At 37.8% G+C, this 15,744-nt stretch overlaps 1 protein-coding gene across 2 annotated transcripts in view; it reads right to left on the reverse strand.

The window, feature by feature from the left end:
* Window positions 1-3,076: 3,076 nt before the first annotated feature.
* TRAK2 (trafficking kinesin protein 2) overlaps window positions 3,077-15,744 on the reverse strand; it is a 76,248-nt gene continuing 63,580 nt past the window's right edge. For both annotated transcript variants that reach the window (XM_055573103.1, XM_055573102.1), the window contains 4 exons: window positions 14,531-14,829; window positions 12,726-12,992; window positions 8,563-8,668; window positions 3,077-6,961 (listed from right to left, as the gene is read on the reverse strand). In XM_055573103.1, coding sequence (XP_055429078.1) covers window positions 6,283-6,961; window positions 8,563-8,668; window positions 12,726-12,992; window positions 14,531-14,829 — 1,351 coding nt within the window. In that variant the 3' untranslated portion in view covers window positions 3,077-6,282. The remainder of the gene's footprint in view (window positions 6,962-8,562; window positions 8,669-12,725; window positions 12,993-14,530; window positions 14,830-15,744) is intronic.

Genomic DNA, 15,744 nt, shown 5'->3' on the forward strand with positions numbered 1-15,744 from the left:
ACAACTATCATGTGAATGATTGTGGCTTAAATCAAAGATGTTCATTAATTTCATGAAATACAAATTCTGCTGGTCATGCTACCAGAGTTGGTGCAGACTCAGAAACATCATTTTAGAACTGGGTTCTTTCCATTTTTCTGTCCTGCCACCCTCAGTGTGTTGACAGAGGGGAGCCTCATGGTTGCATGATGGCTGCCACGACTCCAAGTACCATGAGCAGACTGGGTGGTGTGTGTGTGTGTTAGATGCTCATTCGTGTCTGACTCTTTGTGACCCTATGGACTGTAGCCTGCCAGGCTCCTCCGTCCATGGGGATTCTCCAGGCAAGAATACTGGGGTGGGTTGCCATTTCCTTCTCCAGGGGATAATCCCAACCCAGGGATCGAACCTGGGACTCCCGCATTGCCTTTAGATTCTTTACCATCTGAGCCACCAAGGAAGTCCCAAGATAGGGTGGGGATGACTTCAAAAGCTAAAAGGGAGGGAGAAAAATTACCAAGAGAAAAAGGGGATTGGATTTAGGGGATTGGAGATTTACTTTGAGTCTGTTTATTGGGTAAAAGTTTATATTTAAAGGCTGTCTTATGCCTTTAAATACAGGCTTTGGGTCTTGTGTGGAGAGTGGCTAAAAACAAAGACACAAATGAAGTGGGTAAGGAAAACCCCAGCCATTTGTCTGAGGTTAAGCACTGATAACTTTGTTTTTTTTTCCCTCCTTTCCTCTTTTTAGACATGAGGACAACTTTAACAGCTCTAAAACAGCAGAAGGGACAGAAATGAAAGCTTCTAGGAGCTAAGTGTTAACTAGAACTTCTAGGAGCTAAGAGTTAACTGCTCTCTTTTTGGTTGAATTTAGGGAAACTTTGGCATTGCCTAAGAGGCTCTTTCCAAAAGACCCCATAAGGGAATTGAAGCTACTAAAGTTCTCAGCAACTTTCCCTAAAGCAATCTGTCTTAGTATTTGGAATGGAGGTGAAAGAGGCTAGAATACCAACAGTATAACCAAGTATAAGCTGAATAAATGAATGAGAGAAACAGTGACTTAACAATTCACACATCATCAAAATTAGTTTGCACATTGGTTGGGGAAATGGGCACCATCTTCTGTAACACTGCAGACCTCTTGAAGTGGCAAATGTGATCAGCTGGTGATCGTTTACAAGCTTCCTTCCCATTCATGTGGCTGTAAGAGAATACTCCCAGTGTGGAAAAGTCAGTATTACTCTTAAGGAGCTCATCATTATTTTCATTTCTCTTTGATCATTCCTTGTCTTTCAAGATGAATTAAAGGTGCCAAGCTAAATCCCAGAGACACATTCAATAGTTTCCGAATGGCCCCTAGCCAGGGAGCCACAGGAATCACGCACAAGCCCGCAGTGCCATCTCACACCTAGACAGGGAGGCCGCTGTCCTGAGCCCTGGACTTTAGAGGGCTCTGTGTATCACAGGTATGCTCAAACACCTAACTTTGTTAAAGAGCACACGGGCACTTGATCTTGAACTCAGTTTTGGGATAGCGGGACCTGCAACCCTAAACATCCATTCTCATCATAAACATCATCAGGACCCAGGGCAACAGTTCTAGCCATCTCTTGCCCTTTATCTTCAGAACAAAAGATGCCTGTGACCACATGCTATCAATGTTTCTGGGTTGTTCTGCTGCTAAGGTCAGAGACCCTGCTTTGGAATGCAGAAAGGACTGGGGCAAGAGCAGTGAGGTGAGAGGAAAGGGAACTTGTTCAAAAACTCTTAGAAAGCTTGAATGCTTGGATTCACCCATAATGAGATACTGTTTCCCAGTGATGCTGATCATTCATTTTTGCTTCATGTTTTCATTTGTAACTCCACAGGTGCTCATATATCGGAGTGGTACTTGGCAGGAACTACATATTGTGGCTGAAGAGCATTTTGCAGTATGGGTCCTGATTATCTGTAAATATATTTATATATAAAGATCTAGATGGAATGCAAATGAATCATGGTGTGAATTGTTCACATTATCGTATGAATTTTGTGGTTGCTTTGAGAGATGGTGAAATAGCTGTAAAAGTGGTAGTGAATTAAATGAAATCAAAATACTTTCTAATTTTCTGGCCCATTGTACTGTTTGAATATGATGTGAAATTCTTGCTTTTAAACAATTTTGCTGAGAAGGTAAAAAAAATTAAATTTAACGGAATTAAACTTTTTAACATATTTGACATTTATACTTTTTTCTCTAACTTCTCACATTACCTTTGATGTGCTTCACTCACGCTTTCTCACGCTAAAGAATAAAGCACTTCATGCCTGACAGTTGTGTTTTGGCATCTTTGGCAAACCTGCCCAGCATTTTTTCATTAAAAAAAATTTGGAGGGGGGGCATTTTAGCCTTAATTCATAAAAACTAATGAAAAAAAGAAAAACCAATACTAGCAAAACTCAAACATATAATAAAAACAGAAACAAAAGGCAACAGCATGCTGAAAGCCTCAAATCTTTAGCCTTATTTCATCAGGTTTTTGAACTTCAAACACATGCACTGATAATCATTTGTGAAAGAAAACACAATCAAAGATGCTTGGAACATCACTAAATTATATATCAAAGAAGTGGGGACTCATTTCTCACAAAATTTCACTCATTTCTCACAAAATGCTCATATGAGCTTTAAAAAAATATAGCAGTTAAAATGTGACAGAGAAAAAAGAACATCAAAGAATCTTTTCTATTAAAATCCAACAATTTTCAAATTTAATTTCTTGGAAACAGTTTCTAAATAGTTAAGTATCAGTAGTCAGTTGTGGACCATCAGAAATGAATTGCTTCATACTTCCTGAGTCTTAAGGATCTGCATATCGACAACTTCAGGTTTTATTTTTTTGTTGCTGATGCTTTGCTGAGGAAACAATATGGTTATTCTATTTAAAAAAATCTAAGAAAATACAGTAATATCTGTTTACTACTCATGACTATTGTCGGTTTGGCAAATAGAGCTTGTTCTCTGTACCCAAAACAACATAACAGAAAGGAAAGACTTTATGCAGGATTATCTGTTGAAAGAACTGGGACAAAACCACAGAAAGACAAAGGAAAATTTAAGAAGATACTCATGTTTATTATCTGATTTACATTCGACAAAGCAAAGGTAGGTGCACAAAGAGCCATTTGACAAAGTCAAACCCCAGATATCATACTACAGTATCTCGCCGGCAGCCACAGAGGGCCCCACGCCACTTCCTGATAGCTGTGAAGGCAAAGCGGCCACTCAGTGTCGACTCTGCTGTGCTGCGCTCAGGGTACAGGCTTGCAGGCATCCGACATCAGAGGAGTGGGCCACTGAACACCAAGAGCTCTGGTTCCAGATGTCAAGAGTCAGTGTTTGAACAACAAGTACTAATTAAGTACCAGAAAAAAAATAACAGGCTTTGAATACTGTATAAAAATACACCTTTTCTAGAGAACAGGCTCTTGTGAGCTGCCGATAACATGCCTCCCTTTGTCAAAGTCTGTTTATTCAGGTCAAATCAAGGACATAGAGTACAAAATTTTTTTTAAAAACTACTTTAACAATGGTCATTAACTTTTTTCCAAGACCCATGGGTAAAGCTATTTACATAAGATTTGGGATCATGATAATTCTGGAGAACTTTTAATTCTGAATTCACAGGGAAGGTATCCCTCCTAGCAACAGGATACTCAGAAATACCTGAGGTATAATCATTGAGAGCCTTCAGAAGAAAAAAGAAAGATTGGCGTTTTCCAAACTGGCATTAAAGTACCTACACAGTGGATACAAGAAAATTAAAATGTGAACAGTGCTAAAGCATAACAGATAAATTAAGAAAGAACTTGCTACAAGGCTCCAGTTCTTACTATCCTTACACACTATTTCATTATAGTAGAGAGTCTCAGGCAGTATTCAAAAATGATTTTAGATGGAAATTTCAAAAACGACAAAACCCAATTTCAAAACAGAATTCATTTCTAGAGACAAGCAAGCATCAGTTTATAATCCTTGTGTTTCTGGTGGAACAGCAACATCAGTTTAATTTTCAAGAACCAAAGTCTGATTTTCTTTAATCAGACAGGCTTATTTGGCTGTGAATACGCTCTTGCCCTGCCTCTAAAGTGATCATTTTAGCATCAGTTATTTTACAAATATACTAATTATACACAACATGCCCAAATCTTGCTTAATTTATAGCTGTTTATATAATATACATAAACTCTGATAATTTAACACTTTGTACTACTCTCTGGCCCTACATTTTCCTAGATCCTGATGTTTCTCGGCAACTGGCAATAAGAAGATTACTTTCTTAGAGAATAAATAAAAAGCTTAAAGAATTGTCTAAAATAAGCACCCCAGAGTTACTTTATGAAGTAGAAACTCAAATATTATCATTTAAAATGGGAATATTTTAGAAATTGAAGCATCAGGAATTCTTCTGGTTCACATTCAGGACACTGACATTCACTTACATACCAGCTGGAATCCTTTCTGAACATCTACGTATACAGTCTTCTGACTTCAGAAGGACTGAGCAAGGGGGAGAGAATAGGGAGAGGACACTCTCACTTTTAATTTTGAGAAATTTATTTAGAAAAGTCTTATTAAAAGATCTGTAAAAAGCACAGAAAACCCACACATTTCACTACTGCATGTGTGCTTTGAGCACATGAAGCAGCTCGAGAAGAGAGAAGGCCCTCCTCTGGTCTGTAACAGGTGTACGGATGGGAGCCCCAGGAGCAACGCTCCCATCAAGAATACTTCAGAAAAGGCCTTGCACTTTAAGTCAGAACAAAGGGGCAAAAAATCTGCTAATGAAACACTGAAAAGATCAAGTAACATGTCTCCCCTTTTCAAAAATAACTAGCCCCCTTCTAGCTTCTCTCTATTATGCCTTTTGTGTGATGGCATTTCTTTCTGAACTTCACGGCCGAGATAAAGACCTTGGTCAGCAATACTCAAAAAACAGGTCTGTTTCTTCCTAATTCACAGCCTTGCATCACACCGCTGGAAGCTGAAACCTAATCCCCGAGTTTCACTTTGCCATTTCACATAGTTAAAAACAAAAACAGAATCCCAGAGAAAAAACAAAAGCTTTGACTTTTCCATTGAAAAGTTCATTCTCTAATTCTACAGATATTAATAAAAAGGCAAATGTGTCTTAATTTTATTTTATATTAAAAAACAATCTCAAAGCAAGCACCTGGGTTTTACTTCAGTTTATAATATTAGACTGTGCCTGAGAATTTTTGTGCAAATACATGTCATTCTTCATTAAAAACATGCATAGCATATTTTGGAAAAAGTTTACTTGCAATCAACTTTCCTTACAAAAAACCTTACGGACATAAACACACAACATTCTCAAATTCCTATGGATTGCACTTCTGGTTTAACCTTTCCAGCCTCCAAGGAAATCTGAAAGACATGTAACTATGTTCATACAACTTGGTCATTACATTTATTCAGAATAAATATTCTGAAAACGAGATGCCTTGGTTCCAATGTACCCACACTTCCCTTCTTAAAATAAATCCTTCCTACCCCCATCCCCAACTTATACTGTTTGAGGGGGATACTATATAAAAATAGAAATTAAAAAACTGAACACTTATTAATCACAAGTGCAAAAGGAATGTGGATGACGTTTGGGCTCCCAGGGGTTCAAAGTCCTGAAAACAGAAAGCAAAAAGGGAGTCTCCACTACTCTGATCTTATGAAAAAGGTGAAATTCCTTGTTTGATAATGCAGTGAGCTTACTTTCTGATGGATGTGTAATTTAACCAGACGTCAACAGGGGCCAACATAAAAGCCATATCACTGTCGTCTCAGTAACAGACCGAGTTTACCCCAGCAACCTTCTGGAACAGCTTTCTAAAGGCAGTGGTCCAAGCTGCTTCTTCTTCTATCCCATCTCCTAACCTAGGTCCTTCCTGCTTACGCTCACCAGAAGTAAGTGTACTAGGAAGTTCAGTATTTCTAGTGTGTTTCAAAATTACTGGATTTATTTTCTAGTCACTTTTTATTTTCAAGACAAGAAAAACCAACTGAAGGACTACATTCAACCTTTTTTCTTTCCCTTGCCTCCAAATACTCATGACCCATTCATTTATACTTTCAAGTTATCAGACAGACCTCATGCTAATCCTGTTTCCATTCTTTCACCCTCCCCTTTCTACATTCACAACCCTTCTGCGACATTCCTTTTCTCTCAGACAAGACTACATATAAACAGTGCAAATCTTTCCTTCATGTGCTAACTTGATAAGACGTCAGTCAACTGCTGAACTTCAATCCTCCTTCAGGATATCCATTTTGGGGGATGATGTGCAAACTGGGGTGCTGAAGCTACCCAACATGACTGGAAGACTCTGATTCCTCCTCAGTCCACTCAGTAAATTGCTCCCTGAATTTAAATAGACAGCAGAGTTTGGTCTTTGAAGACCATTTTCTGCTTTTTGGCTTCTTCCATTTGCCTGGGCCTCGGGGGTCTTGATCACTCTGGCTATCCCCAGTCTCTTCAGCCTGTCCACTAAGTTCATCTTCAACTGGCCAACATCAGGAGGGTTTCGGGATGGTCTCAGGCCATACATCTCTTGGAGGAACGTTTCCGCTGGTCGGGAGGCCAAAAAATTTTCAGAGAGATGCACTCGAGGCTCCATGGGCAAAGGAGAAGGGCAAGGTGAATGAGATGGTGAATTTGGTGGTGTGGAAGGGGTAGATAGGCCTCGAGGGAGAGGCTGGAGGAGAGGGATCTCTGAAATTGGGCTGTGGTACACTTTAGCGGAGATGCCTCGCTCCTGTAGAAGTTTGGCCAAGCTCACGGTGCTGCTGAAGGTTATGGTGGAATCTCGTCGGTTAGTGATAGATTCACCAACGCTGAGCCTGTAGGACACGGCAGGAGAGTTCACTGCTGTGTTTGATGAACTGCTACCACTGCTTGCACAGGATAAGGAAGGGAAGCCAGAGCTTTACAAAGGAAAAAAAAAAAAAAAAAGCAGGAGGGAGTGTTTAAGAATAAAAAGTAATCTGAAGTGAGCATTTAAGGTAATTATAGTAGTTATCCATAGCATATGTAGAGGAACAGATAACACATCAGTATCTGAGGAATGAAAATCCTGATGTGTTACTTCAAAGATTAGTTGTTTGTAATTTAGTCATTAACTTACTGAAACATATTTATTTTCATAGAATATGAAAAAGTTTACTATACTCTTAGATAAATTTATTCTTAAATTTTAACTCTAAAATATGTCACCTGTGGAAATATAACTAAAATTTATGATTAAAAAATCAAAGAAATTTAAATACTTAAGAAAATAAACTTTAGAAATTTTTATTAATATATCCATTCTGTAAAGCAAAATATACCAAAAGATGATAACCCACAGTTTAACAATTCTTCAACCCTTTAGAAAATACAATTTTTCAAAATTAAATCTAAGATGCTCTTTAAGTCTTCCTAATATTTTAATTATTCTAAATAATTAAATATTTTAAAATTATTTTAATAATTATTCTTCTCTACTTCTAGTTAACATTATCCCTGCAATGTTCTAGGTATCTCTGGAAACTACTGTAGATTCTTTTGGGAATTGGTAGGATAGAAACTACAGCAATATTGCTTATTGTTTTAGCCTGTGTAATACATGATTTGGACTGCCCAGAGGTTTCTGCCTTTGCCTTCTGCTTCTGGGAGGTAATCTATGCCATGTTTGCTAGAAGTATGTTTGTTCAGGAAGGAGACTGGCCACACTAGCTAGATCTTGGGGTGGACTTGGCCATAGCCTATAGTTGTAGGGTGGGGACTGGCCATGCCAGAAAAACTAACCCTGTGATGCAGGGTCGAAGCTTTGGGTCAGTGGACCCGGAGGTGAGTTATTATATTTATAGTGAGTTATAACTATATGGGTAGTCAATCATGCCTTCCACAGTGAAAGAGTAAAAAATCTGGACCCTGAAGCTTAGGTGAACTTCCCTGGTTGGAAGTACTCTGTGTGACTGTCAAACATTAATTCCAGGAAAGTAATGAACCCTAAGGAAGCTTCATGTGTAGAGTCCTCCCAGACTCTGACCTGTCAGAGTCTCTTCCTTCAGCTAATTTTATCCTGTAACCTTTCCCTGTAATAAATAGTAACCATGTGCACGACAGCTTTCAGAGAGTTCTGTGAGTCCTTCTAGAATATCAGTCTAACAAGAGCATGGTCTTGGGAATCTCCTGAACCAGCAGGTGGTATCAGAACAGAGGGCAGTCTTGTACGGAGAACTAGTTCCTCCAGTTGTTCAGTTTGGCTAATTCTCTGTATAGGCTCAGTTGGGTCATTTACTACCTCTCTATCCTTGGACCAGTCACCCAAACGTTCTATGCCTCACTTTCTTCATTTAGACACTACATACTCGCTCTTTGTCTCCTTGTAAGAGTTATAATCATCAAATGATTATATTCTAAAGGCAAATTATCACAGAACATTAAAATTCTAGGAATTAAAAAGACAGTAATTAAAAAAAGAAATGTAGTAAAATATATCTGAAGAAAGAAGTAAGGATTCCAACTGCCCAGCCCCTCTTACCTGGGGGTAACCTGAGTGATATCAGAGGGATGTAATATCCTACAGGTGGTGAAGGTAAATGTCGAGTTTGTGCAGGACAGACACTTGCCTGGGTTTGAGGTTGCAACTGACGTGGAGAATTTTAGAGAATCAAACACAAAATTGAAAGACTAGGTTAATAATGTAGAAAGTTCATTATTAATAATATGATATTTATCAAGTATCTTTTATACAAAAATTCCACAATCTAGAAATGAAATATACACACTGTAATAGTATCCACTGATCAATACATAGCTGAATCCTTCAATAATTTGAAATTGTAATCAAACAGATTTAAAACAGCTTAGAAACAAGAGAAAAACACATTCTGAAAAAAAAAAAAAAATCAAACCATATAAGAACTAGTCATCAATCTTTCTAGCCAAACTACTCCAGTGGTTCTCAATGTGTGATTTGCACCATGTATTGCCAGGAGAAATATCAATAACCTCAGATATGCAGATGACACCACCCTTATGGCAGAAAGTGAGGAGGAACTAAAAAGTCTCTTGATGAAAGTAAAAGAGGAGAGTGAAAAAGTTGGCTTAGAAGTCACCGTTCAGAAAACTATGATCGTGGCATCTGGTCCCATCACTTCATGGGAAATAGATGTGGAAACAGTGGCTGACTTTATTTTTTTGGGCTCCAAAATCACTGCAGATGGTGATTGCAGCCATGAAATTAAAAGACACTTACTTCTTGGAAGGAAAGTTATGACCAACTTAGATAGCATATTAAAAAGCAGAGACATTACTTTGCCAACAAAGGTCCATCTAGTCAAGGCTATGGTTTTTCCAGTGGTCATGTATGGATGTGAGAGTTGGACTGTGAAGAAAGCTGAGCGCCGAAGAATTGATGCTTTTGAACTGTGGTGTTGGAGAAAACTCTTGCGAGGAGAAAACTGCAAGGAGATCCAACCAGTCCAACCTAAAGGAGATCAGTCCTGGGTGTTCATTGGAAGGACTGATGCTGAGGCTGAAACTCCAGTACTTTGGCCACCTCATGTGAAGTGTTGACTCATTGGAAAAGACCCTGATGCTGGGAGGGATTGGGGGCAGGAGGAGAAGGGGACAACAGAGGATGAGATGGCTGGATGGCATCACCGACTCGACGGACATGAGTTTGGGTAAACTCTGGGAGATGGTGATGGACAGGGAGGCCTGGCGTGCTGCGATTCATGGCGTCTCAAAGAGTCGGAGACGACTGAGTGACTAAACTGAACTGAACTGATGGGATCTACAGGTCAGAACTACTTTCACAGCAACATTAAGATGCTGTCTGTCTTTCCTATTGGGCTGGCATTTGCACTGCTGATGCAAAGGTGACACTGAGTAAAGCTGTGGGCTCCTGAGCACAAAACAGGGCAAAAGCACCAAGTGGTACTAGCATCTCTCACTGCTATCCAATTATGGTAGCAAAAAAAGGGCCAAATTCACATTAAAATGACCTTGATGAAGCAGTATAAATTATTAAATCTTGGCCCTTGAATCTTTTTAATATTCTATGTGATGAAATGGGAAGTAAGTATTAAGTATTTCTTTGCACCATACAGAGATACAATGCTTACATGAAGGAAAAGCACAAGTGCAATTAAGTTTTATCTTTTTTGACAGAACAGCATTTTTACTTAAAAGAACAATTAATACAAAAACTACAGGTATTCAGATTTGCATATGTGGCAACATTTTTTTTTTAACTTTTTATTTTATATTGAGGAATAGCCGACTAATAATGTGAGAGTTTCAGGTGGACAGCAAAGGGACTCAGCCAAACATATACATGTATCCATTCTCCCCCAAACTCCCCTCTTATTCAGACCATATAACACTGAGCAGAATTCCCTGTATTATACAGTATGGCAACATTTTCTTCAAAAAAAAAATGTAGTGAGCCTATCTCTTCAAGAAAATAGCTGAAAGGATTTGCTGCCAGTGACAAAATTCGAGCTTTGAAGTGAAAATGACTGTTTTGGTAGACTTGAACCCACCACTGAGAGCCTGAAAGCTTCCTAGTACTAAAAGACTTACCAATGAGATAGGTGGGTAATATTACATGATTTTATTGTATTATATAATGAAATGTGTCAACATTTGGAAGATCTGCATAACTTAGTGAACCAATATTTTCCAAATGACCAGTGCATGATGTTATAAAATCGTGCATGGGTAAAAGATGTATTCAGAGTGTAGAACAGACTAATAGATTTTAATGTAACAAAGTATGAAAAGTTTTAGATTTACATTGTTATAAACCTTAAAGAAACTACCACTTATCAAGTTTTGGTGTAATATTCACAAGTATCTGAAGAGGCTATTAAAACACACTTTCCTTTTCCAACCAGATATCTGTGTGAGGCTGTACTTCCTTTTTTTTAACTTTAAGTTTTTTTTTATTTTATTGAGGTATAATTGGTTTACAATGTTGTATTTCAGGTATACAGCAAAATGATTCAGTTATATATATAAACATATATTATTTTATATTCTTTTCCCTTATATATTATTGCAAAATATTGAGTATAGTGCCCTGTGCTGTAAATTTGGTCCTTAGGTCCTTGTTGGTTATCGATTTTATATAATAGTAGTAGTGTGTATCTGTTAATTCCAAACTTCAAATTTATCCCTCCCTCCCTCCTTTCTTTTTTGGTAGACATAAATTTGTTTCCTACATCTGTGGATCTATTTCTGTTTGGTATATAAGTTCATTTATATTTATTTTTAAAAAATTCCACATATAAGTAATATCATATAATATTTGTCTTTCTCTGTCTTGCATACTTCCCTTAGTATGATAATATCTAGGTCCATCCATATTGCTGCAAACACCATTATTTCATTCTTTTTATGGCTGAATAATTCTGTTGTATTATGTAATATATATGTATCACGTCTTCTTTATCCATTCATCTGTTGATGGACATTTAGGTTGATTCCATATCTTGGTTATTGTAAACAGTGCTGCAATGGATACTGGGGTGCATGTAGCTTTTCAAATTAACGTTTTCTCTAAATATATACCCAGGAATGGGATTGCAGGATCATATGGTAGCTTTATTTTTAGTTTTTTAAGGAACTTTCTTACTGCTGTCCACAGTGGCTGTACCAGTTTACATTCCCAACAGCTTATGGTTCCTTTTTCTCTACATCCTCTCCAGCATTTATTACTTGCAGATTTTTTGATGATGGCAAGGCTGTATTTTCTTCACGTGTGCATGCTCAGTCACTTCAGTCACATCCAACTTTCTGCAATCCTATGGACTGCAGCCCACCAGGCTCATCTGTCCATGGGATTCTTCAGGCAAGGATACTGGAGTAGGTTGCCATGCCCTCCTGTAGAGGATCTTCCCAATTCATGGATCAAGCCCATATTTCCTGTGTCTCCTGCATTGTAGGTGGATTCTTTACCCCCTGAGCCAACTGGGAAGCCTGTATTTTCTTCATACTCTCAATCAAAACAACATATTGTAATAGAGTAAATGTAGATGCTGACACAAGAATCCTGTTATCTTCTATTAATCTGTAAATTAAGGACTTGCAAAATTATAAAACTAAACCATTTTTCTCACTACTTGAAAAAATACAGCTTTTTTTCATAAAATATATTATTTGTGTTAATATGTAACTATTTTAAAATAATGAGTTAATAAATATTTTAATAATTTCTCAGTTTTTATTTCTAATATGGTAAATTATAAGTAGATACAACCCACACAGACATGCTCTCTGCAATTCTTCATGATTTTTAAGAATGTAAAGATGGGATGGGGAGGGAGGTAGGGGGGATGTTCAAGTGAGAGGAGACATGGGTTAACCTATGTCTGATACATGTTGATTTTTGTTAGAAACCAACACAATACTATAAAGTAATTATCCTTCAACTGAAAAAAAAAAGAGTTTAAAGAGATGCTGAGTCCTAAAGGTTTGTGAACCATTGACTGAACTGCTCTCTCCTCTCTGCCTGATCTATTTATGCAGGTTGGCTAAGACATGGAGAGAATCAGAAGGGGCACTTACGCTATACATTTCTACTACCCTATTTTCAACATGAGTACACTCCAGTAAGACTTAAGTAGAGGCAGTCAGCTGACCATTCAGTGATGCAGAAAGCAAAGTACTACTGGTTACAAGCTATACTCTTCTCACCTGTAACTGGACCACCAGCTGAAGTCATGGGTGGCAGGAAGATTCCTGTTACTGGCTGGGATATTGATGTTTTCTGTTCCACTTGAAGAGGTTGCTGAACCTGAAAAGTGATACCCTCCTCTTCATCTTCTTCTAAATCTGAGAGGTGATAGATGGCATCCTTGGGCAACTGGGTAAAACCTTTAGTGATGACACCTGGTCGTGGGTCAAGAATGGTTCCTAAATTTGGTTGAGCAAGTTGCTGCCATTGATGCAGAGTTTGTGATCCTGAGTACGCAAACAAAAAAAGGAACAGGTTTTAAATTTCCCACAAATATTAAATCTTGAAAGAAGCTAAAATTATGTGTGTAAAAAAGTAATGATAATAATAAAACTGCTTTTTCAGTCTTAATATTTTGGTAAAATTTGTACATTGAAGTTCTCTGTGGAAAACTAACATGATGCTAAAGGTATGAATAATCATCTTTTTATTTCAAAAGTTAACTTTAAAAAGGACATCTAAAGCAGGGGTGAAAAAACCAAGTCAACATGCTTAATAGGAACTAGAATGCTGAGGCAGTGATGAGAAGAAAGATATGTACAATGTGGCGTTGTGTTTTTCCAGGTGACAAAAATCAATATTCCTTTGTTTTGGAACTATGCTTATGAGCTTTGAACTCAAAAGCTAGGCTCCTAGGTTGGAAGGCATTTTGAATTACAGTGATTTTTTGTATACTTCTCCACTGTGTTCATGTCCTTTCACCAGGATCTCAGGGAGAGTAGGAAAGCTAAGGAAATGATAAAAGCAGGACATACCCCCACTGTTTCTGTCTGCAAATGCAGGTTAATGATCATCCCAAGTGCCTGCACCAGATGCAGTTGCTACTTGTCACTGAGAGTCATTTAATCCTAAAAATAGCTGCAAATATCTGCACTGACCATTAATAAAACGAACATAACACCTTTGAGTTTGAGAGGTCCTTCTAGGTTATCAACTCAAAATTCTGTCTAATGCAGACACTTTTATGGTAACAGCAGAGGATCATTTGAAGATTGTCAATATTCCATAAAACAAAGAAATCTATTTTAAATTCAAGTCCCATTTTAAGAGAGAATAGAAACTGACTTGAAATTAACAACATTTTCTAATTGAACAAAAGAAAAATACAGGCACACATACCTCTAAGTAAAAGACACTCTTTGGGTAAAGAACTCTTTCTTGAAACAAAAGGTAGAGATGAAGTATTCCATCTAGATTATTTTTATTCATCTGTCATATCTCATTTATCTTATCATGAAAACTGCTATCAAGGATGTGTGTGCATGCTTGCTAAGTTGCTTCAGTCATGCCCAACTCTGTGCAACCCTATAAACTGTAGCTTGCTAGGCTCCTCTGTCCATGGGATTCTCCAGGCAAGAGTACTGGAGTGGGTTGCTGTGCCCTCCTTCAGGGGGCCTTCCTAACTCAGGGATTGAACCCACATCTCTTAAATCTCCTGCACTGGCAAGTGGGTTCTTTTCCACTAGTGCTATCTGGAAAGCCCCACTATCAAGGATATTCCTCAGCAAAGGACAAGAAAAGATTACTTGTCTTCCCCCACATTTGTATAAAAACAACATCTGTAGAAGAGAACTGACAGCTGATGGCATGGAAAAGGCAAATCTCTTCATTAATTTTCCACAAAATTCTGCAGTGCATGGTCATATGAACAGTGAAGATTTAGGGATAATAAAGATAGCTCCTGCACAATTACAAGAGACACGTCATTTCCAGGGGAAGGCAAAACCATAAGCAACATCGCTTAGAAATGGCCCTCACTTATTACCTTCAAGGGGCTTGACAATTTGTAATTTTTCAGGCATAAAACCTCGAAGGCAACTGGCACTGCTTAGGTCTGTGGTCTCCGACTGGTCGGTGTAGAGGGAGGCCAGGCTCTCTGTGGGCGTGCCACAGCCACTACCCTCTTCTTTCTGGTCAGCCAGAACTTGGATCTTCCGCTGCCATTCTTCTGCAAAGAACTGCTTCTCACTTAAGTAGTTCTGTCGCCGCAGACTGAGGCGATGAAGTGCTGTTGCCAAATCGCTCTCTGTAGAGGGTCCTGGTTGATCCGTCTTCTGGATGTTCCTATGGGAAAATCACATTCACTGACTACATCTGTGAGGGTGAGAAGCACAGCAAAGAGCTCTCCTTTCCACAATGGTGAATGTTCGAGAGACTGATCTTAAAAACACATATTTTTCTTAGATAGCTGGAATACAGAAATAGTAACAAACCCAAATCTCTAATACTACATTGTAACATTTTTATAGATCATTTCAGATGACTTCAGATAGGCTATATTATGTTGTGTTTATTAAAATTTCTGTTTCACTTAATTCATTTAGCTGTAGATAATGACCATTTATAAATTCAGTTTAGGTAGTCAAAAAACTAAATGTTATCTTATTTCACTGAATCTATAATACCATTGAGGGCAAGAGGTATCATTATTTTATGTATTACTAAGAAATTAAAAATGCTACTCATTATACTACAACACATCATTAGCTGCAAAAGATAAACAATTTCAAAAATATTAAAATGTGAAAAAATTTACTTTAGGCCATAAAATCCACTATGAATACTGCAGACATTTAAAAGAAAACAAGATTCATAAATACTGCACTTTCATAGCTCTGCAACACAGTTTTTCACTTCTCAAGATTAAAAAAATCGGAGATATCTTACAACTGATACCAAAAGAAAGAGTAGTAAGCCAAGTTTTAGGCATTCCATGTGTGAATTCACATAGATGTTCTTGTTAGATCTTTTCCTAAGGTAACTGTGTACAATGAGGTAGTATTAACACATAAGGCTACCATGGGTACAGAATCTACCTCTAAGACCAGACAATACAATCGAAAACCCAGGGTAATGGATTTCTGCATTAGGAACGACTTCTCTCAGGTGCCAAACATCTAATTTTCAAAAACTTTCAGTTGACTTTCCAGTAATTCTCTTTAATTTCTAGTTAAACAAAATTCAATGAACTGAATTAAT

Source organism: Bubalus kerabau, chromosome 3 (assembly GCF_029407905.1).
Source record: "Bubalus kerabau isolate K-KA32 ecotype Philippines breed swamp buffalo chromosome 3, PCC_UOA_SB_1v2, whole genome shotgun sequence".
NCBI lineage: Eukaryota > Metazoa > Chordata > Mammalia > Artiodactyla > Bovidae > Bubalus > Bubalus kerabau.